Source organism: Vanacampus margaritifer, chromosome 7 (genome assembly GCF_051991255.1).
Source record: "Vanacampus margaritifer isolate UIUO_Vmar chromosome 7, RoL_Vmar_1.0, whole genome shotgun sequence".
NCBI lineage: Eukaryota > Metazoa > Chordata > Actinopteri > Syngnathiformes > Syngnathidae > Vanacampus > Vanacampus margaritifer.
In genome coordinates this window covers 7,275,957-7,297,825 of record NC_135438.1, presented here as the reverse complement: position 1 = coordinate 7,297,825, position 21,869 = coordinate 7,275,957, and the positions used below count along the sequence as shown (strand labels likewise).

The following is a 21,869-nucleotide window of genomic DNA, read 5'->3' as shown; positions in this document are numbered from 1 at the left end:
AAAAAATAAAATTTTAAAAAAGCAAACAAATTCCACCATCTTATACATATCCTTAATTGTATTTCTTTATTTTCAATTAACATAAAAATGCTGTAAGAAAAAAAAACAACAACAGTGTTGAACATTTAAGTGCAAATAAACACAAAATCAAATTGACCTTTCAAAAGGGCAAAAGCAGGTATACATAATATTCTGCTTTTATTAAAAAATGTGCAATGCTTAATTTATTAGAAGTAAAATCAAATATATTCTGGAATGTTCTTCCTTGGGAGTCTTATTGTAGAGATGTGTTAAAACAAACTCCACAAGTGTCAATAAACATCTACGTTACAAAGATTACGCAGTTAAATTAGGTACAACGAATGTGGGAAAAAACAAACAAAAAAAAAATACACAAAATAAAATTACAACATAGTGTTTCTAAACACATTTGCTTTCGAAGCTGAGTTTATACATTGGCACATTGATCAGTCAAACGAGTGTTCTCAGGCCCATGCGTGTAGGCAACATGGTTTGCGAATGCACAGCTCTGCCATCATCGTCCTATGTCCCTCTCATCCGATATCGTGCAGCAAAAAGACGATCGGGATCAAGTACAACTTCACACAGCAAATGAACCAGCTGCATGTACGTTGGCAAAACAAGTGATAATCCAACAAGACGCCGCTGCATTTAGCAGCGCGCAGCCTGCATTAATGCACCGCCGTTCCCGGGTGCCGAAGTTGCTGCACCAACAGGTCTATGTTCATGAGGGGGCTGATGTAGAGGGCCCAGTAGAAGAGGCAGTTGCAGACCAGCTGGGGCACCAGAGGCCACATGAGCCCAAAGGCGATTCCCTGAGACAACATCGTCCACACGTGGTTCCACATCATGCCAGGGAGTGTCCTAATAAGGAAACAAAAGCATGTGGGAGTGGTAAAAAAAAAAATAGAAAGGGAAGAGTAGGCGGCATACCTGATTCTAGCTGTGGTCCAAAGTCTCCACAGCGAGCAGCACTCCAACATTGACAGCAGCACAGCATGGACGATAACGAAGCAAGAGGTCCAGTAGTGGACGGACAGCCAATCCCAGGCAAACTCAGCAATGAGCTGGTATGGGAGTAGGAAGTACTTGACCATGAACTCACTCCACTGTTGCCAGTTGGGTTCCGTCTAAGGAGCGAGAACACCACCGTGTTGTCACATTGTGGACGTAGGGGGGGGCATTTCAGAATACAGTTTGGGAAAGTGTCACCTGCTCGTTGAAGAGCAGACTCCCCACCGGTTGACTGGCGAGCACAATGGACGGGCAGCAGGTGTGCAAGAAGGGCAGGAAGGTTTCCGAGTAGTCAAATAAGTACAAGTAGAAGAGCGTTAGGCGAGGGGAGCGCTTCATGGCGTAAAGCAGGAACAGAGACTTCCCTGAATTGGCTGCCTGATGGAAAGAGAGAAGAACATGGTTACCAAGCATCCATTTATTGTACAGTGTACTTTGACTTACAAGTGTCCCAACTTACAAGTTCTACGTTACAATTTTGTAAGGCAATATTTTGATTTACAAGCGAGCTTCGGATACGCCACCCTCGAGTGAAGTGGGGAAAAAAATGGCGCAATTAAGGTGATGTAATGCCCTCACATGTGGGCAAGGAGAGCCATTTATTGAACGGGATGGTCAAAAACCCAAATGCAAAATGAGAACTCTGTATTGACAGATCTCACTCATGGATGAAATAAAACACAAATGATTACATAGGACACACTCCTTTTGAGCCCCAGGTGATGCTAAGCTGATTTTCTGGGACTGTTGCCCCTACCAACATGGCTGCCACTCATGTCCATGCGTTGGGTTAGATAGGGAAGTTGCCCCTGCCAATATGGCTGCCACATCGGCACAACCGCGAGCCTGCTCTACCAACATGGCTGCCACATATGTCCTCTGATGGGAAAAGTCACCCCTGCCAACATGGCTGCTACTTCGGCCGATCCGTTAGCCTACTCTACCAACATGGCTGCCATGTATATTCACGCATTGCCTGCCTCTGATGGTTAAGATGCCCCTGCCAATATGGCTGCCACATTTGGGCGTGCCGCGTATCTGTCACACGATTACAACCAGGAAATACGTGTAGCAGTCTCTCTCTGTTGATTACGGTCAATTCTGGAGAAAACAGACTGACATATTTTGAGTGAACTGCACATTACTTTTATGTCTATTAAAGCTGGAGTCCATCGGATCCAGGTCCATTACATCGAGTTTCCACAAGTAAACAGAGTTACTGACTTTGTTCAACTTTTAAGTCAAGGTATCAAAAAAAAAATGGCAATGATATAACATTGTGCTTGCCTTGTATTCCCACAGGTTCTGAGGTATTCGCTCGAGGGCTTGAAGTCTATACAGTTCAGTCACAATGGCGTGCCGGAAAGCCTGATCATGGATTTGGTAAGGCGGCTTCAACAACTCCTTTTCCTCCAGCAACATCAGCATTCTGAAAGTCAGTGAAGTTAGAACATACATTGTGCATAAAAACCTGGCATTTGAGCAGAGGTGCATAGACTTTTTTTTTTATTTTATCCACTGTACCTGCCATTGGGACTGCCCGGCTGAAAGGACTTGCTGGACAATCCAGGTCCCAACTGCTCCAGCCAGAAGATGGTTTCCTCTGGCGTCCATCGCAACATAGACTGACTGTCCAACTGGTCCTCTTGCTCCACTTCATGGCTGCTGCTCCACTGATACAACAGCAACGACACCTGCATATATATATATTTGTTCTTCAGTCAGTATACAGTACAGACGCTCCCCTACTTACGAACATTCGTGTTACGAACAACGATACAAACGAACATGTCTGCGCGCATGTCAAAAAATGTTCGGAAAGAGATGCTGTAAGCTAGATTTTTTACTGCGCACCTTTTTCCGAGTACTGTAGTGCTTCTTTCCGCCGCTAATACCGACGCTTGGCGCTGTGAGAGCTCACCCAGCATTGAAGGCTCAGCAACGTGTCGAGGAGGAGGAAGAAGAAGAAACGCCTGTCGCTCATAGATAAAGCCATCGCACTCTTCGAGCAGCAAGACCCAAATATTGAACGTTGCACAAAGGTTGCAAATCAATTGAATGATGCCATACAGTGCTACCGCATCATTTATGATGAAAAAAGAAAAAAACTGTGCAATCGTAGTTAGATCGCTTCTTTCGGCCAGTTTCTAGTAAATCCTCCAAGGAAGATACTCATCAACCCTCATCTTCTTCTCCTCGACCCTCAACTTCTTCCTACATTGAAGTTACGGAGGAGGAAGTAACTTTTGAAGCCCATTCCAGCGACGACGAAGAACCTCTCATGATATAAAATCCTCCTCCATCAAATCCTTAAGCATCGAGTACATCTTCCAAAAGTAAGTTAAACTTCATTTTATTTATCTTATTACGAACATGTACATACTGTGTGTGTATCTCTCTCTCTCTCTCTAACATACGTAGTACAGTACAGTACTGTACGTATTCTCTCCATTTTATTAAAAGTTTTTTTCAGTACAAACCAATTCAGGTTACTTGTACAAGCCTTAAACATACTTATATAAACCTTCAATATACTTATATAGGCTTTAAACATAAATTATAATACAAAATATAGCACTGAAGCAACTTACGAACAAATTCACCTTACGAACGATCGCTCGGAACGTAACTCGTTCGTAAGTTGGGGAGCGTCTGTAGATGTCAACAAAAATAGTTCCTACCAGTTTGTAGTTCAACAATCCTCTTCTAGTTGTATTGCATATATTTAACATCACATGAAATCAAATCAATAATTTAACATACCGTTACACATAAGAGCACGGCGAAGATCGCAGAGAAGACGAAGACCACGACTTTGCACTGCTTGGTCCTTGACTTGCCCAGATTGTCGCCATATCTAAACGTACAAAACATATTTGACTCGGAAAGCGGACGACGTCACTTCCCCAAAGCGACACATCATCAGGAGACGTTCTCACCTCTCAAACGCCAGGAGAATTCGGGAGATTTTGGGGTTGTCTTGGATCTCCACTCGCCTCCGCTGCACAACCTCGCTGAACAACTTGTCAGTTGCCTCTCTGGCAGGGTGAACACAGACGTGAATGTGTACACATGTACTTTTTTCTTCTTTTTTTTTTGCTGCAGCAAACCAGCGTCAACAGGCTGCATTCAACTTTTTATAAATCAATTATTTTCTCTTCCGGAGTGTAAGTTGCCGTATAAAAGACTGATGAGGCCTGAAAGAAACATTCACCGATGTAGCCTCCTTGTGAAAAATCCTACCTCAGCAGTATGTTGACTTTGGGAAAGCCCTCCCACCTCTGGCGGCACTCGGGACACTCGTTCTTGCGAGAGGACTCCCACCACAGGGCCAGACAGTGGCGGCAGTAGTTGTGGCCGCAGGTCAAGGTGGTGGGGTTCACCAGGACATCGAAGCAGCAGTGGCAGGAGAAGTCTTGCTCTGAGATTTGGTCCTTCTTGGAAGACTGTGATGGGGAGGGGTCTCCTTCACATGCTTCCAGGGTGCAAGTTGGTGAATTCCGTCCATGCATCTGGGGCAGAAATGACAGAACGTAGATGTGAAATGTTGTCACCAGCAAGATAAATTAAGCTAATAGTGGTACTACCTTTGTGACTGTTTTTGCTTTGTGTGCGAGACAAGGTTTGAGTCACGAAAGACCCTTTATGATGATGCCTTAATTTACATCTGGTTTAACAATTTAATATAATGCTGAATGTTGTGTATGTTTTCCATTTGCCGTTCCTACTAACTAATTGCTAATGTGTGAACAGTTGCGTGTGTCCAATATGTTCCCTTGACAGGCACCCAGTCCAGGGTCAGGGTGTAGTCTGCCTTTAGTCCAGGCCGCTGGGATAGGCTCCATAACAGGATGGGCTTTACAGAATATATGGATGTTCTACATTATCAATAGCCATCTATATTTCTACAAACGTCAATAATTTGGCAGATTTTAAGTGAACTCTCGTGATTTCTTTTAATTTTGTGAAATGACGTTCAAGTTAGTTTCACTTTTGATTCTGAAAAATCTGCATTGCAGTAGTTGCAGTTACTAGCGTACATGCAGACACTAAAACAATTGAACATATAAATGTTTATAATGTTGTTTTTTTCCAAAAACAATTGAACATATAAATGTTTATAATGTTGTTTTTTTCCAAAGAGAGGGATATATTTTCATATCCAGTATAAAAAAGTGTAGCAAACATATGACAGTAAAATACGAGCCAAATGTCATCTAAAAAGGCGTTGAAACAAAAATAAGTGTAGTGTACTAAATGAGGTTCGTATCTGTGACGTCGTGTGTTGTTACTTATTTACGAAAACAACGAGGTGATGCCATTAGACTTCGAAGTTTGAACATATTCGATTGTACTTGTTAAAAGTTTTGACGAGTTAGCTTGCGAGCTACTTCCACGACAGACATCGCATTGTCACGAGCTTGCCTTATTCCTATGATAGTCGACCGTATAAAAAAAGAGAGCTAACAACCGAGTAAATCATTATTATGGTTGCTAAATTAGCCACGAAGCTAACACGTACCTTCGGGGAGACCGTGCCGCCGCCGACTGGTGACGTCATAGTCCGCTTGCAGTTTGCAGATGTTCTTACCAGCGAACTCAAAACTAATTACTGTAATCCGTGAAAGAGAGCAATGACGTCGACGTGAATCTCAATCCGCTTTGTACTTTCCCAAGTGCACGTCGACGCCAGCGTGTCATCTTCCTCTTCCTCATCGTGTTCTTCCTCAGCGTGCGTGGGGGTCAAAACACCTCCACGTGGAGGCAGCCTTGCAGAAGTGGCAACAGTCGTCACAGTGTAACAGTAGGCTACTTAACTATATTATTGTTCATTTCGTGCACACCCAAGTGAGCCAGACTAAGAATATCCTCACTATATTTGTACTAAGCATTTTTAAACACCGAATTACAAAATGTAAAAACACTACGTTGTACAGGAAACAGCAAAAGGAGAAACACATTGACACAAAGTGGAAAAGGATGGTCCAACATCACAGATTGACAGTAAGTGATTACTTGATTGCAAAAATTTCAAGTTGTTATTTGGCTAAAACATCATCATATATGTCAAATATCTTAAATCTCAGGTAAACATTCAAATATAGCTACATAACCAAAAATGGCTGAAATGGTTAACCCCGATCTGAATCCAAAAGGGACCGAGCCAATGTTGGGTTAGTTATGCCCAGCACAGTGGGTTAAAGATTTTACCTACCACATTGGGTCAACATTTTGATCCAACACGGGATAAAAACTACCCATAAATACCAAGTAATTAGTTATCAGGTGTGGTTAAAAATTAACATATTGACCCAGACTCCAGCACAGAAGATGGCGGAAATGCACCATATAAGCAAGATGCTACCCGCCTGAATCAAAGAAGAAGAAAAAGAGTTTCCGGTCCGCGCAGAGAGAACATTGAAAATGTATCCCGTCGTACTATCTCCGAAAGCGTAAAATTGGAATGGATGACCACATCTATTACAGTCATTGGAAGCCACGTACCACACCTAAAAGAAAACGTCCTGACCGAAAACTTCCCGACAAATCTAGAATTTACATTGGCGCTGCTTTTGGAAGATGGAGAGACCTGAAGAGCAAACAAGGTATAGAAAGTGATGCTGCTGTCGCCTTCTTTCTACTTGACTGGTGAGAGTATGTTTGTGCGTGCATTTAGAATTTATAAAACACGTCCCCAAAAAGTGTATGCCCCTTTCTTATGAATTTGATTACTCTTTTTTATTTTTTATTTTTTTATTTCATACTTTCCAAAACTCTTAGCGAAATAGTAGTGTTTGTTACAAATATGCTGCCTTGCAGTCATTTACTTCATGATATACTGTAACTCAGTTTTCATTAAACATTTAGTTTGTATCCTTCTGAAAGAGCACAGGTTCCCTTTTCCGACAGTTTATCGAAGTGGATTATTTTGCCGACAGTTCTCTTGCTGGCGCTATTTTGCCGTGAATTGCGAAAAAACCACAAGTACAAATTCTGCGCCAGTGAATGTATACCTCGGACTTTGAAGAGGAATCTAGAATTTTGTCCTCTTTGCGTGTTCCAAAAATGAAGATAGATTTAATGTAAGAAAAATACACCTTTGCAAAAATGATTTAATAAAAAACAGAGAATCTCTGGACAAATAACTGCCTCTAATCATCACTTAAACATCGTGGGATTCAGAGCGTCAAATGTAGCTCTTCCGCGTGCACAACGGTTTCTTATAGTTAAAAAGACCTCCTCTCTTTCATTTGTAGACAAAACATACTCTCTGGTACTTTTCCGTGAGCGATGGCGAAAACAGAGTCAGGTGTGGGTGTTCAAAACAGATTCTGTTCTCAAGGACCAAATGTGTTTTCGCACAAAGCGCTGAGAAGGAACTTTTTTAGACTAAATAGTATGTCCCAGCTTAAGGTCAGCCTATACGAAGTCAACACCATCTGCTCTGCACAGGACACAAAACATTTCGACAAGGTTAATATAAAGAATTAAAATGTTAATAATGTGTAACAATGGTTAATAAAATAAAATGAAGTATTAAAAATGTTACAATATCTATCAACTTGCATATGGATGGACTGTCATTAGAATACATGTCTGATGAAGTTCTTTAGCCAAATCTAGTCCACATTCTTCAGTCAAAACTTGGCAGAAGTGTTTCCAGCTCCTTCAAAGTTCTGATGTTGATGTAAAAAAATATCTTGGTGGTGTTTCAGGTATGAGAATGTGACTACAAGAACATCTGGGGAATGTCCCTTTTTGACCAATAACAAGGAGTCAAATGGATATGATTGTCAACTTCAAGTGTCCATCCTTCAAGAGAATCTCCCATCTGATGCTCTAGAGCGACCTGTAGAGTCGAGACTACACCAACATCATCCATATTGCAGCACAAAAGAAGGTAGCAAAGATCGGTCCGAACAAGCACTGTAGTGTGGCAATTGCTGGGCTAGTGTTTCATGTGACTTATACGTCAGTTATGAAGGTAAAATGAAACGTAAAAATGCCTGTACAGTTGAGAAAGGAATTACGGTGTCACACTTTCACGCGGTCATGGGTTAAGTACATTTCTGAGTTACCAACCGTTCATGTTCGAACAAAATTCACTGCACTGCTAAGAATGTACCTTGGGGTCATTTTGTTATTTACCTATGATGATGACAAACCTGTCACCCCTAAAAGACAACCTTTTGTGTGTTATCGTTCAGAGAAAGACGTAAAATCAGAACCCGAGGATGAACGCAGCATTGATGAGCAGCTTCTGGAACCAAAGCAAGAGCCATGCGGACCCTGTGATGACGACTCGGGATTTCCCACCCGTAGGTGTCTGTTCCGTTATGCCGTACTTTACCAGCTCTTTTGACGCACTTGGCCAGGCCACTTTTTAATTATTGTTTGTCCATCTACTGAATGCTCTTCTTCACATATTAGATGCTTGTGGAGAGGTTGCTGTCATCTGTACCTGCATGTAAAAACGGAATAAATGTGTTTGCCTTAGGACAGTCAAAGTGGACGACAGCTGAGGAGACGGATGCCCTGAAATTGTCACAAGTGACGGTCCGTGTATGTGATCCTCTCGAGGATAGACCGATGGAAAGCGACAACGGACAGAAGGAGCCTTACGCTTGTCTCAAATGTGGCAAGACGTCAGAAAACAAAAACTTTTTAAGAACCCACGAGTGCTCCAAAGAAGAATCTTTTGACGAGGACTCTGATGATATGTCGCCTAATGATGACATCATAAAGGAGCAGAACAGCGATCCAGACTACATACCCGGAAATTGTGTTTGGTATGTTTTAGTTTTCAGTTAAAGATATATGTACAGTGGATATAAAAAGTCTACACACACCTCTTTCAAATGCCAGGCTTTTGTGGTTTAAAAACAATTAGACCAAAATCAATTATTTCAAAACTTATTTCTCTATTAACTCATTCACGGCCATTGACGGCTATAGACGTAAAAAAATTCCTCTTAACTATTTCTATTAGTTTCACATTTTTTTCCACTTTCGTTAACAAGAGTGTGAAAACCTAGAATTTTTTTATTGTACATTTAGAACAGATGTAAAATTTGTGATTAATTGTGAGTTAACTAGTGAAGTCATGCGATTAATTACAATTTAAAAGATTGCAACAAATTTGATATCTGTTCTAAATACAATAACAAAATTGTTTTAGGTTTTCATTCTCTTATTAACAAAAGTAAAAAAAAAGTGTAAAATTAATAGAAACAGTTCAAATGAATTTTTGACATCTATAGCCGTCAATGGCAGTGAATGAGTTAATATGACCTATAAATTCGAATTATAAACAGTAAGCAGTCAGTGTTTGCACAAGAAAAACGGCAAAAGAAAGTCGAAGTTGTGTATTCATATACATGTGGTGGTTCTGTCCTCACTCTTCACTCAACATTGATGTAAATTCCTGCCGTAAAATGTTTTGTGGCATTTCAGGGATCACAAGGAGCTTAAAAGATCTTCACAGCAATGTCCCTTGCCGAACACCAAGAAAAATGATCTTTCATCTGACACCCTGGAGTCGGAGTCAGAGTTAGAGTCGGAGTCGGAGTCAGAGTCATTATCAACTGTTGGAGCCTCACTCTTACTTTCTGGTGAGACTGAAATTTTGGCACTACAAGCTCTTGGAAAATCTGAAGTAGTTCACATGGAAAAATCTGTTTTGTACGCCAGTTTTTTCCCCTCGGTAACGAGTAATTTAGTTGCCAAAGTTATGCAAGTCATTATGAAGTTCAGGCATTTTTCAAATATGTGGCTCCTACAGGTACAGTTTAACCCCTAGGCGTTATTGTGACCATTTTTTGGCTTTTTGTTGGTTCTGACCAAGCCATTTCAAAATAAAATACTGCCCACGGGATATACTGTATAAATGATTATAATTCTGGGTGTGTTTTTTTTTTTTTTTTTTTTAGTAATGTCATTACTGTTTTTTATTTGATAAAAAAAAAAAAAGAAGTTTTTTTTTTAACCTTTTTTAAAAAATAGTTTTTTTGTTTTTAATATTGTACATTTGTCATCTAATAATTTTGGTCAATATGTTTTATTTTGTAATAGTTTATATTTTTATCTAATAATTTGTTTTTATTCTAATATTTTTTTCTTAATTTTGATCTAATTTGTACAATTTTTATGTTCTTCCAATATTTTATTATTCCATTGTATCGTTTCCTAATATTTGTGTCTTTTTTTTTTTTTATCCGGTAGTACAATTTGCTTTTACTTTGCTAAATACAATATTGCTCTGAGGTATGTGTGCCCACTTAAGTTTTTTGAAGTATGAGCTGTAATTTTTGGTTTTTTGTTTTGACTATTAATACGAGTGCTGTTTGGTGCCAGCGAACACAGCTCCGCTTAGTTTATAACAAGCAGAAGTATAGCAGATCAAGTCAACAATTCTTATTTATTCCCACTTCCTGTTAAGATAGATTGCCAAATTAAACATAAAACTAAGAATTACACGTTCTGTATTTAAAACAATGACCACTTAGCTTTGCCTTAGGAAAGCTAACAAACAACTATTTAAAATGCAGTCGACAGGCTAACGAATAGCATCGGTGTTGTGATGTTTTATAACCTTTAGGCTACGGCTATTTGAACACAAACTGTAAAATAATGTTTTTATAAAGTACTAACATTATTTAATGTGTTATATTTATTTCAGTTGACATAGGTAAATGAGAAATGCCTCTTGCCCTTTTTATGGGCGGCCAAAAATTATTAGATTCATCTCATCTAACCATTTCTTTTGTTCAATAGAGGAAATCATCAAGTCAAAACCGGCCGATGAGTCGAACCAGCAGCAGCGCGGACCCAAGAAGACCTTCGACTGTCCGGACTGTGAAAAATCCTTCCCACGTAATGCAGCCCTGCAGCGCCATCTTGTCATCCACACGGGGAAAAAACCTTTCAAGTGTGCCATATGCGCAAGAGGATTCACGCAGGCTGGAAACCTCAAAACACACATGAAGGTTCACAAAGGTAAGAAGATTTTTAAAGATGTCAAAGCGTTTCAACGGATTGGTAAAATGTAGGCTAAATGTTAAAATGGGAAACATTTCATTTTTTTCCCGTAACGCCACAATTGCGCATGCACAAGTCAATACCAAGTGGCATTATGGGAAAAAAAATTTTTTTTCCCATCGAGCCTACGTTTTACCAATACATTCAAACTACTTGATCAAGACGTTCGAATGACATAACCCAGTCAAAATTGGCAGACCCACGTTTCCGTATGACGGTGCTGGTTCACAACCCCGAACATGGATCATTCATTATGATAATTTGAATGATAATTATTTGTGTGTTTTTTTTTTTAAAGACAATTTTTTTTTTATATACCTGTAGCTGCTCTAACAACTGAATTCCTGCTCTTGGACTATTAACTCATTCACTGCCATTGACGGTTATAAACGTCAAAAATAAATTTGAACTATTTCTATTAGTTTAAAATGTTTTCCTTTTTTGTTAACAAGAGTATGGAAACCTAGATTTTTTTATTGTACATTTAGAATAGATTAAAAAAAAAAAAGATTAATCGTGAGTTAACTAGTGAAGAAGTCATGCGATTAATTACAATTTAAATTTTAATCACCTGACGCCCCAAATTTTTTATGATTTTTTTTTATTATTATTCATTCACTGCCATTGACGGTTATAAACGTCAAAAATTAATTTTAACTATTTCTATTAGTTTAAAATTTGTTCCACTTTTGTTAACAAGAGTATGAAAACCTAGAATTTATTGTACATTTAGAATAGATAAAAAAAAAAAAATTAATCGTGAGTTAACTAGTGAAGTCATGCGATTAATTACAATTTAAATTTTAATCACCTGACGTCCCAAATTTTTTATAATCTTTTTTTTTATTATTCATTCACTGCCATTGACGGCTATAAACGTCAAAAATTCATTTTAACTATTTCTATTTAACATTTTTTTCCACTTATGTTAACAAGAGTATCAAAACCTACAACAAAAAAATTGTACATTTAGAACAGATATAAAAATTTGAGATTAATCGGGAGTTAACTAGTGTCGTCATGCGATTAATTACAATTGAAAATTTTAATCACCTGTCGCCCCTAATTTTTAATAATCTTTTCTTTTCTTTTTTTAATCTTTTCTTTAAAAAATAAATAAATAACTAGTGAAGTCATGCGATTAATTACAATTAAAAAAATGCAATCGCCTGTCGCTCCTAATTTGTAATAATCTTTTCTTGTCTTTTTTTAATCTTTTCTTTAAAAAATAAATAAATAACTAGTGAAGTCATGCGATTAATTAAAATGAATCGCCTGTTGCCCCTAATTTGTAATAATCTTTTCTTTTCTTTTTTTAATATTTTCTTTAAAAAATAAATAAATAACTAGTGAAGTCATGCGATTAATTAAAATTAATCGCCTGTCGCCCCTAATTTGTAATAATCTTTTTTTAATGAACTTATGGCAGTGAATGAATGAATTAATAACTAATAAAGGTATAGAAAATGGGGGGATTGGTTTTAGCATTTTTTTAAAAAAATAAATTCAAGGTATAGAATGTCAAAGTGGCCCTTGCATCATTCAATTTTCTGGAGGAAAAAAAGTATTGACAGTGTGAAATAACAATGATCGTTTTATATTTTTGCCTTCAGGAGCTTCAAACTGGAAGTTAGTGAAGAAGCAGAGTCCCACTAAAAAAACAGCAGTGACCGTTCACTTGTGCGGAGAGTGTGGAATGGACTTTCCGCTCAGAGAGCAACTGGAAGAACACCGCGCCAGTCACAAGAAGCCGTTCGCTTGTCCCGATTGCAACAAGTCGTTCAAAGAGCACATGTCCTTAGTACTCCACAGCCACGTTCACACCGGAGAATTGCCGTTCCCCTGCAACGAGTGCGACAAGGCTTACGTCACCCCGGGCGGTCTCAAAGCGCACAAGAGGAAGCACGGCGGCGAAAGGAACTACCATTGCAAGCAGTGCGGCAAGGCCTTCTTCCAATCTTCCCACCTGAAACTGCACCTCCTGACTCATAGCGGCGAGCGGCCTCATCAGTGCCCCATCTGCAGGAAAAGCTACTCAAGGGCGGGAATCCTCACGGCGCACTTGAGGGTTCACACCGGAGAGAAACCGTACATTTGCGACGTATGCGGAAAGTCCTTTAGTTTCTACCAAAATTTTAAAGCACATAGAATGATCCATGGCAAAAAACCCAAACCACCAACGAGACCTTTGGGGAGACCAAAACGAAAAGTGGCGAATGATCAGTAATGTCTGATGAGTGTATTTGTTGAACGTGTCATGCTACGGTTATGTGAATCTGAGTTATAGCTTTTTCCTGTTAGTACAAAAAATATTTTTTTGTAGGTAACTTTTCTTGCATGTTTTGCCCATTCCAACTTAAAAAAAAACAATAAAAAACTTTTTTGTGTGTTGTAACTTACATAATTGTAGTGACTTTTACTTTCCTAATGAAAGGAATATTTTAAAGATGTGTTGTCATGCTATTTTTTTGTAAACAGTCAGTGAAAACATTGTATCGTTTCAATCAGCGCAACTATTGTGTAAGGTAAAACACAACAAACTACTGGAAAATATTCTTAATATTTTGGAATAGAGATAGAAATGATGATTTTAAGGGGCGGACACAATTTCAAACTATTAAACGTTCAACTAGGAAAATGTCAATTGGTGGTGTGAAACTGGAACAGTAAGAGTGAGGAAATAAAACAACATCCATATGTAAATAATTTGGAGAGAGAGTAAAAAATATGTTGCACGTTGGGAAGGGAGAATATGTTCAGAGTATTTGTAAAATTATGTATTTAGAGAAGAGCACGGGTGTACAAAGTTTATGTGACGTGTATTTTTGCAATTTTTGATTACAGTAGTTAACTGTGGTAATGTGTAGCTAGGGATACTAGGATCTAAAGTTTGACATCTTCCTTCTCCTTTTCCGACTAGCAGTACGTTGGTTTCAGTTGGAATATTTTGTTTTGTTTTTGATTGTGTTTTCTTTTTTTAATGGCTGCAGGTAAACTTCAAACTTCAAGACAAAACGTATTTGGCCTTTATTGTGATATGTGGGGGAAAATAAACCGGAAGTTGCCGTAGTGCTATCTCTTGGGCTAACAGCGACAAGAGCTGGAAAGATGTAAACGCCAATTTTTATGAAGTTGAAACATGCCAATAATATACGTTTTAAGTACACAATTGGACCCGGGAGTGGACAAGATGCGAGGAAAAAGTAGAATCGTGTGGCTCTTTCAATGAAACCATTTTGCGGGGAACTACTTTTTTGTAACCTGGGGGAAGACATTTACGATCAGGTTGGTGCCCATGTTTGTTGTAAGACAGGCGAGACAAACTTAATGGGGTTTGTTGTTGTTGTAGTTGTTACTAATCTCTCGGCGTCTTTTAATTATGTTGCTAACCGAGTGGGACTTTTGACCGATTGGCTACTGTCGCCTCAATGGCTAATCAAACGCTAATTGCTAATACACGAAATGAACACCAAGCAGTGGCTAACAATTAAAATGGCATTTAGTGTATGTAATTTAGAGTGTGTTTTGTTTAAAGTGTGACTTGTTTGTGATTAAAAACACGAATCCACTCGAGGCTAATTCTGGCCAAATAAACAGTCCCAATGGGCTAATGTTGCTAAGCTAGCTGGGAAACTCAGCCAGTTGAGTGGCAGTGAAAAAACGTCCTATTGGGTCGAACAGAACATCAAATAACCACATGTAATATCTTATTAAATAGTTTATCGTGTTAATTCCACCCCTTCACGTTAGATTGCCGTTTTGTGTGAAGACCCGGCTAGATTTACACCCCCTTCGGAACAAAGCATCCTCCCTGCTGAGGTGTCCTTGAGCCTCACAATGGATGACTTCCAGCAAGGAGGCGGTGGTTGGGAATGGGCCTGCCAGGATACATCTTTTATCATATGTTGTACAAGACCATAAACACAACATTATAGTGGCTAAAATCAACAATGTGATACTTTTTCTTTATGTCCACAAAAGGCCTGTATCTCTCACATAATGTTCTTAAATCTGTTAGCATTTATTGTGGAAAGATGAATGCACAACAATGATGGTTTTTAATCACTGTCTTGACAAGACACACTTGTGAGATCAAAGGATTATCTCGGCAAAGGAGAAGTGCTTACTAGATGTAGACACATTTGAGAGCTATATTTGAGAGAAAATGGCCTTTTATGTACATAGAAAAGGTCTTAAACCTATGAGTTCATCTTATAAAAAATAGGAGAAATCCATTTGCTATAGCGCTTTTCCTGGGAAGCAGAGTTGAGGGATTTTCATTGAAATAAAAAATGTAAACACATCAGAATTTTAAATATAACTACACTTTCTTTCAAGCACATTTCAGGGTACCTCATGTTACATTTTAAATTTTAATGTCATTTGAATTACCGGTCAATTAGTCAAATCAATCCTTCTACAGAGATGGGCTCCGAGAGTCCTGACCACTTTGGACCATCTGTGATCACGATGACCGAAGAGCAGCAGAAGCAGCAGCAGCAGCAGCAAGATGTTGGGTGCCTGATCAACTCTGACGGCGAAGAAGTGGATTTGTCTGATCTCCGTGAGTCAATTACACAATCAGTTGTTGGATCGCTTTCATTTATGAAAAAAAAAAAAAAAAAAAAGACCAAGCAATGGTTCTTAACTTGGAAAAACTTGTAAATTGGTTTTCTTAGTAACATGTCTTTTTTCTTTTCACCCAGGAGAGAGCACCAGCCCGGGCAACGGAGCCACAGAACCCCCCTCCACAGCGTTCAATCCGAGCGAGAATGAAAAGCCGGCCTCATTCCACACTTGCTCCGTGTGCGGGAAAGACTTCCCGTACGCCTCCAAACTCCAGCGCCACCTGCGCACGCACTCGGGAGAGAGGCCTTTCCCTTGCTCCATGTGCGACAAGAGATTCCCCGAGAAGGGTCTGCTCATGATCCACGAGCGGGTCCACACGGGAGAAAAGCCCTTCCCGTGCACTTTCTGCGAGAAACGCTTCGCCAGTCAAGGCGAGCTGCGACTCCACCGGCGGACGCACACGGGCGAGCGGCCGTACCACTGCTCCATCTGTCTGAAGAGCTTCTCTCGTCACTGGCACCTCAAGACGCACCTGGACGCAATGCACTCGGAAGTGGTCGCCGGTTTTACCAGGAAAAAGTTCCCGTGCTCGGACTGCGACAAGAGCTGCAACTCCGCCGCCGAGCTGCGGGACCACCAGAGGACTCACACGGGCGAGCGGCCCTATCAGTGCTCCTTCTGCGACAAGAGGTTCGCCTTGTCGGGCACGCTGGTGCGGCACGAGCGCCTCCACACGGGGATCACGCCTTACCACTGCTTGGACTGCGGCAAGACCTTTGCGCAACAGTGGACGCTGACGACGCACATGCGCACGCACAGGGGCGAGAAGCCGTACAGCTGCACGCAGTGCGACAAGTCGTTCGTAGCGCCCGGGGAGCTCCGGCGCCACACCCGCATCCACACGGGGGAGAAGCCGTACACGTGCGGCGACTGCGGGAGACACTTCTCGTTGGCGGGGACACTGAGGAACCACAGGAAGTCTTGCACGCAGATGAAAAACGGAGCGCCAGCGGTTGACACTGCAGCGGGGGAGTCATCAGAGACAGACCTAGTGGCCAATGACATCATCAGCACTGAGGTGAACAGTTGAAATGTAGACTATTTCAAAAAAAAAATTTTTTAATGGGCATTTGACTGCATTTTCTACTTTTGGAAAATTGTGTGCAAATACATGGGCTCTGAGGTTACAAAAGGCGTGCAGTTAACTAGTTTTATGGTCCCCAACCACCTGTTTGCGGGCTGCTACTGGTCCACTGGCCATTTTGTACTGGGATGCACACATAAATATTTATTTTATTTTATAATTATTATTATATTTTTTGTAGTGGAGCAGATACGGCCTGATTGTGAATATCTGTTAGCACCACCGGCCCCCTCGCCGATTAGTTTCTAATTGGAAAAATATTAGCAAACACACCTATCACAATTTTGAAAAATAATCTAATTGTAATTTTTCTTTCCACGTTCAATATTGTGATTGTGATTGATTTTTTTTTTCAAAGTCTTCTTCCTGTGTGTGTGTGTGTGTGTGTGTGTGTGTGTTCGATTCCAATTTTTGGGTCTGCGATTCGATTCAGAATCAATTTTCAATTCAGAACGATTTTTGATTCAAAATGAAAAGGAGCTAGCTCAAGGCTAACGCACAATGGAAAGTGCTATTGACTTGCTAACGCTAATTAACGCGTTACTCGTGGCACTTTTATCACGCAAAAGAACGGCTATACATACAAAACGCTTCGGGAATGTATACAGAAAAGCATCTTAACATTACTCACCAACATATGCTCTTCCTACACTGCAAAAAACAAACAACTTTTATTGGCATACTTGATCGTGACTTTTTCCTTCTACTCTAATGTGGCTACAAATTAACAGTGTATCAGAACGCGCGGAGCCACATTGGCCCTAAGTGGCCAAATCGTGTACAACATGAACAGCGCTCCCAATAAAGGCGCACACAAACAAAGGCAAGACAGTATAAAATAATTTAAATAAAATCGAGTTTTGGGGCCATTTAAAATCGATTCTGAATCGTACTAAATGAGAATCATGAGAATCGATTTATGGACGCACCCCTAGGAATAAATAAGAATTATTACGGTGCATACATTTTTTGGTCTTAACTATTTGATGTATTTATTTATTTATTTATTTTGAAGGTGTCTGACATTCAAGCTGTACCAAGTATTCTGGCCTCCTCCACCTCCTCTTCCTCTTCCTCCTCAGAGGACGTCAACTGTGGCCTAGCAGCCAAGGCTGCAAATAACTCAAATGAGCCGGAGAAAGAAGTTTCCAGTCCGCACATGAGCGTCGTCGTGAAAGAGGAGGAAGAGGAGGAACCTTTGTGCGGTACATGAACATGTCACATGACATTTCCAGATCATGTGTGGGTTATTCCACTAACCTGGCTTTTTTTTTGTTGTTGTTTTGTTTTGTTTTTCTCTCTGTTGGCCAGATGAAGCGTTGGCCGCAGAATGTCTTGCTGAGGATCGAAATGTACTTCCAGTGAAGAAAGAAATAGAAGATGGCAGTGATGTTGCCAACAGTAAGCACATTTCTGCAAAGCTTCAATTGTGCTCTGAATAATAGCCTCAAGTTGAAAAAAGATTTTTGCTCATATTACAATTTGTATTTGATTCATATATTCCTCACACATTATATATATCGACTTCTTTTAAAAAATAATCGCCCAAGTCATTTTTTCAGATTTTTCAGGAAACACAAAACATTTAACCATTTGCATCACGAGGAGATGATTTAGGCAAAAAAAAATTTTTTGCAAAAAAAAAAAAAAAGGACTTATTTTAGGAGGGTGACGATATGTAAATGAGAAAAGCAAGTAAACCTCACACCCTTTTTCAATCCCTTCCCTGCTCTTTCTGCAGCACCTCCCAGGGACGGTGATGACGCGGCGTGCCCCGACAAAATCATCTCTCCGACCTCCCCGACGACGGATCAGCGTAGCGACAACAGGATCACGAGCTCGTACTGCTGCGGCTTATGCGGGCGGGACTGCCACAAGATGTCGGCGCTGCAAATCCACATGCGCATCCACTCGGGCGAGAAGCCCTTCCAGTGCGCCGTGTGCGGGAAGCAATTCACCCAGAAGGGCCAGCTCAAGGGCCACCAGAAGGTCCACACGGGGGAGAAACCCTTCGCCTGCCCCGAGTGCGGCAAGTGCTTCGCCCACTCGGGCGCCATGAACCGACACCGGCTGACGCACACGGGGGAGAAACCCTACCACTGCTCCCTGTGCGAGCGCAGCTTCAACCAGTCGGGACGCTTGCGGGAGCACGAGAAGACCCACTTCGGGGACAAGCTCAACTGCCCCGAGTGCGACAAGACCTTCACGCGCTCCTCCAGCCTCAAGAACCACTTGAGGCTGCACACGGGCGAGAGGCCGTACAGCTGCGACGTGTGCGGGAGGGGCTTCAGCCGCTCGCAGAGCCTCCGGCTCCACAAGCGCAAGCACAATCTGCTGCAGGTGGAGGAGGAGTCCGGCTTCAGCGTGGGGGACGAAGACTTATCGGACAATAACTCTCGGGTCGATGCGTGTATGACTGTCAAAAATGAAGAGGATTTATTTATATAAACCACACCTTAGATACTAGAGGAGTCGTTTTAGACTGTAGAGCAAGAGTGTCAAGCTCGTTTTTTTTGGGGGTTTTTTCATGGGCACGCCGTGAAAGGTGAAAATCCACCATGTAGAGACACCATGTAGAAAAGAAAAAAAGTTTTACTGAACAGATTTAAACTAATAAAAAAAAAAAAACACTTTTTAACTCATTGACTGCCACTGACGACTATAGACGTCAAAAATTCATGTAAACTATTTCTATTAGTTTAACATTTTTTTTATTTCATTTTTATGAAAACCTAGGAAAAAAAATGGTTGTACATTTATAATGTAAAATTTGTGATTAATCGTGAGTCAACTATTGAGGTCATGCGATTAATTACGATTAAAAAATGTAATCGTCTGATGCCCCTTTTTTTTTAAATATATATATTTTTTAATTAGGGGCGATAATGATTAATCACAAATTTTATATCTGTTTTAAATGTACTTTTTTTCCCCATATATATATGTTTGTTTTAATACTCTTGCTAGCAAAAGTGGAGGGAAAAAAGTTAAACTAATAGAAATAGTTCAAATGAATTTTTGACGTCTATAGCCGTCAATGGCAGTGAATGAGTTAAAGTGGTAGACTGATAATATTTCCCCCAAAAATACTGTCTGTCAAAAGTCTTTGGAATGTCCACTTCACTCTGAATACAATGCACCAAGAATTTTGAAAATTGGATGGTGGCTTCCAGACAAATTTACTTCTTTGTGTCGGGAAAAAATGGCCTTTGTCAGAAAACGTTGTGAAATTGCCAATAGAAAATCTGGGTAGAGTTTAACAGTATAGCATTCAGTGGTGCAACCATTAAACAACTAATCGATTCTCGCATTTAACAGATAATATAATAGATTCATCACCTTTTTTTTTTTTTATTTAAAATTGTCCAAATCTTTGAAATTTCATCCTCCTCAGCAGTAAATATTCTCAAATTTCTGTAGTCCTCCATGAAAGCAGACTGATTACATTGGGGAGCAATTTTGGAAAAAAAATAAAATAAAAAATCTGTTAAGTTAGATGTTATGTGGCATGCTGATTTTAATTTCAATATTGCAGTCATTTTTTTTCACTAGCACACTAAGTCGTTCCTCCACAGTTAAGCAAAATTCCACTGATTTGCTGTAGTAAGACTGTAGTAAGAGGAGCCGATTACAATTGGACTCATCCACGCTACGTGACGACTGCTTTGTGCAGTCAGAGTTGAGGCATGTGCAGCTCCCAATAGGTCAGTGCTATCAATACTGTATCTGCAAACAGAAAGTTAGCATACAGTTAGCATAGTTGCAATTAAGAGGATTAGTGCTGGAAAAGTTCTTTAACCTTCTATTTCGTTTTATGCGTTTTTTTTTTTTTTAGTTTTCAAAGCTTGTTACTATTCCATCTTAGTGTTTTATTTACATACAGTATATACACAATTATTTATTTTAAGAAAGCAGGGATCCTAAAAAAATAACTTGATATGATAGAGCAAAACAGATCAGTTTTGGAATTCGTACCTAAAAATTAGGTCCAAAAACAGCTGCCCAACTCAAAAAAATGACGTTCCCTTGAGTTATCTTGTGTTGAATTTGCTCGTGCTCTTCCTCTTAAACACACGCATCGCAACACAGTACATTGATTTTTTTTTGTGTGTGCGTGTGCTCAATATATTCACAAACACGTTAAAAACAAACATCGTAGTTGAAGTATTTGACATGGTCTCTCTCTCTCTCTATTGCTGATTTTCACCAATCACGGCTGTGTCTGGAACATACCCCCCCCCCCCCCCCCCTCGAGGTAAATCTGTTCAAAGTAAAGAAAAAAAATTCCATTTGGAAACAGAATATCTCCCAAGAGGAAAAGGACAAACCCAGTTAGCAAGATATATGATTTGCTATTTGCTCTGGTTGGTCTCTTAAAATGTTGCGGCCGGGCCTTTTTGCTCGTTGACTGTAGAGAAAGGACGACTCGTGCGAGTACACCCTCTGTAGCTTTAACTTGGTGGTTGTAATTCTTTAAGCTAAAATATTTAACTCACATCTTAAGTAACACACATGCTAGTGATGCTGTTTAAAAAGCGTCTTAATGGACACTTAGTAGAGCTCATGTATTCTGTGTGCGTGCGTGACTTATCCCCACATCCAAATATTACATTCACTTTTTTTTTTAATGCTATTTATGGTAGTATTGCTCTTTAAAAGGTGCGTGATGTCACGTACTTCCATGCAGTATTTGCTCTCGTACTTGCTATGTCAGCTATTTAAGTTTGAAGACAGCAGCAAGTGGTACTACAGTACATCAAATATTAAAAAAAATAAATAAATAAATAGGCCATTGTGAAAAAGCAATTGTGTATGCCAAAAACCATTTTGCCTTCGTGGACACCGTTTTTCTATTATTATGACAGCATTGTAAACACAAAATGTGGTTGACCTGGTTTATCATGTTTCAGAAGGCTGAATCAAGTAATCTTGCTATGGAAATACGAGAATGGAAAATAACATTTTGTTGCAAGTTTTTCACTGGGACTTCATTTTTCTCATTGTGTGGAGAAGGCCACACTGAACCATTGAAATAAAAGTGTGGATTCATGTTGTGCTCCAGGATTTTACGCTTCAAACATCC

The 21,869-nt window shown here is 40.0% G+C and overlaps 2 protein-coding genes across 2 annotated transcripts; one reads left to right on the top strand and one right to left on the bottom strand.

The window, feature by feature from the left end:
• Positions 1 to 40: 40 nt before the first annotated feature.
• On the bottom strand, positions 41 to 6,381 carry LOC144055010 (bifunctional apoptosis regulator-like). The gene is made up of 10 exons (XM_077570555.1): positions 6,251 to 6,381; positions 5,558 to 5,804; positions 4,279 to 4,547; positions 3,975 to 4,073; positions 3,799 to 3,892; positions 2,560 to 2,729; positions 2,323 to 2,464; positions 1,234 to 1,413; positions 955 to 1,151; positions 41 to 885 (listed from the first exon to the last, which is right to left on the bottom strand). The coding sequence occupies exons 2-10, from the start codon at positions 5,594 to 5,596 to the stop codon at positions 693 to 695; spliced, it is 1,383 nt and encodes a 460-aa protein (XP_077426681.1). The 5' UTR covers positions 5,597 to 5,804; positions 6,251 to 6,381; the 3' UTR covers positions 41 to 692.
• Positions 6,101 to 21,835, top strand: LOC144054775 (uncharacterized). Its single transcript, XM_077570053.1, has 12 exons — positions 6,101 to 6,684; positions 7,752 to 7,936; positions 8,244 to 8,354; positions 8,534 to 8,825; positions 9,490 to 9,647; positions 10,810 to 11,031; positions 12,687 to 13,299; positions 15,477 to 15,637; positions 15,780 to 16,720; positions 17,802 to 17,991; positions 18,098 to 18,187; positions 18,528 to 21,835. Exons 1-12 carry the CDS (start codon positions 6,500 to 6,502, stop codon positions 19,232 to 19,234), a joined length of 3,855 nt encoding a protein of 1,284 aa, XP_077426179.1. The 5' UTR covers positions 6,101 to 6,499; the 3' UTR covers positions 19,235 to 21,835.
• The last annotated feature ends 34 nt before the right edge of the window (positions 21,836 to 21,869 follow it).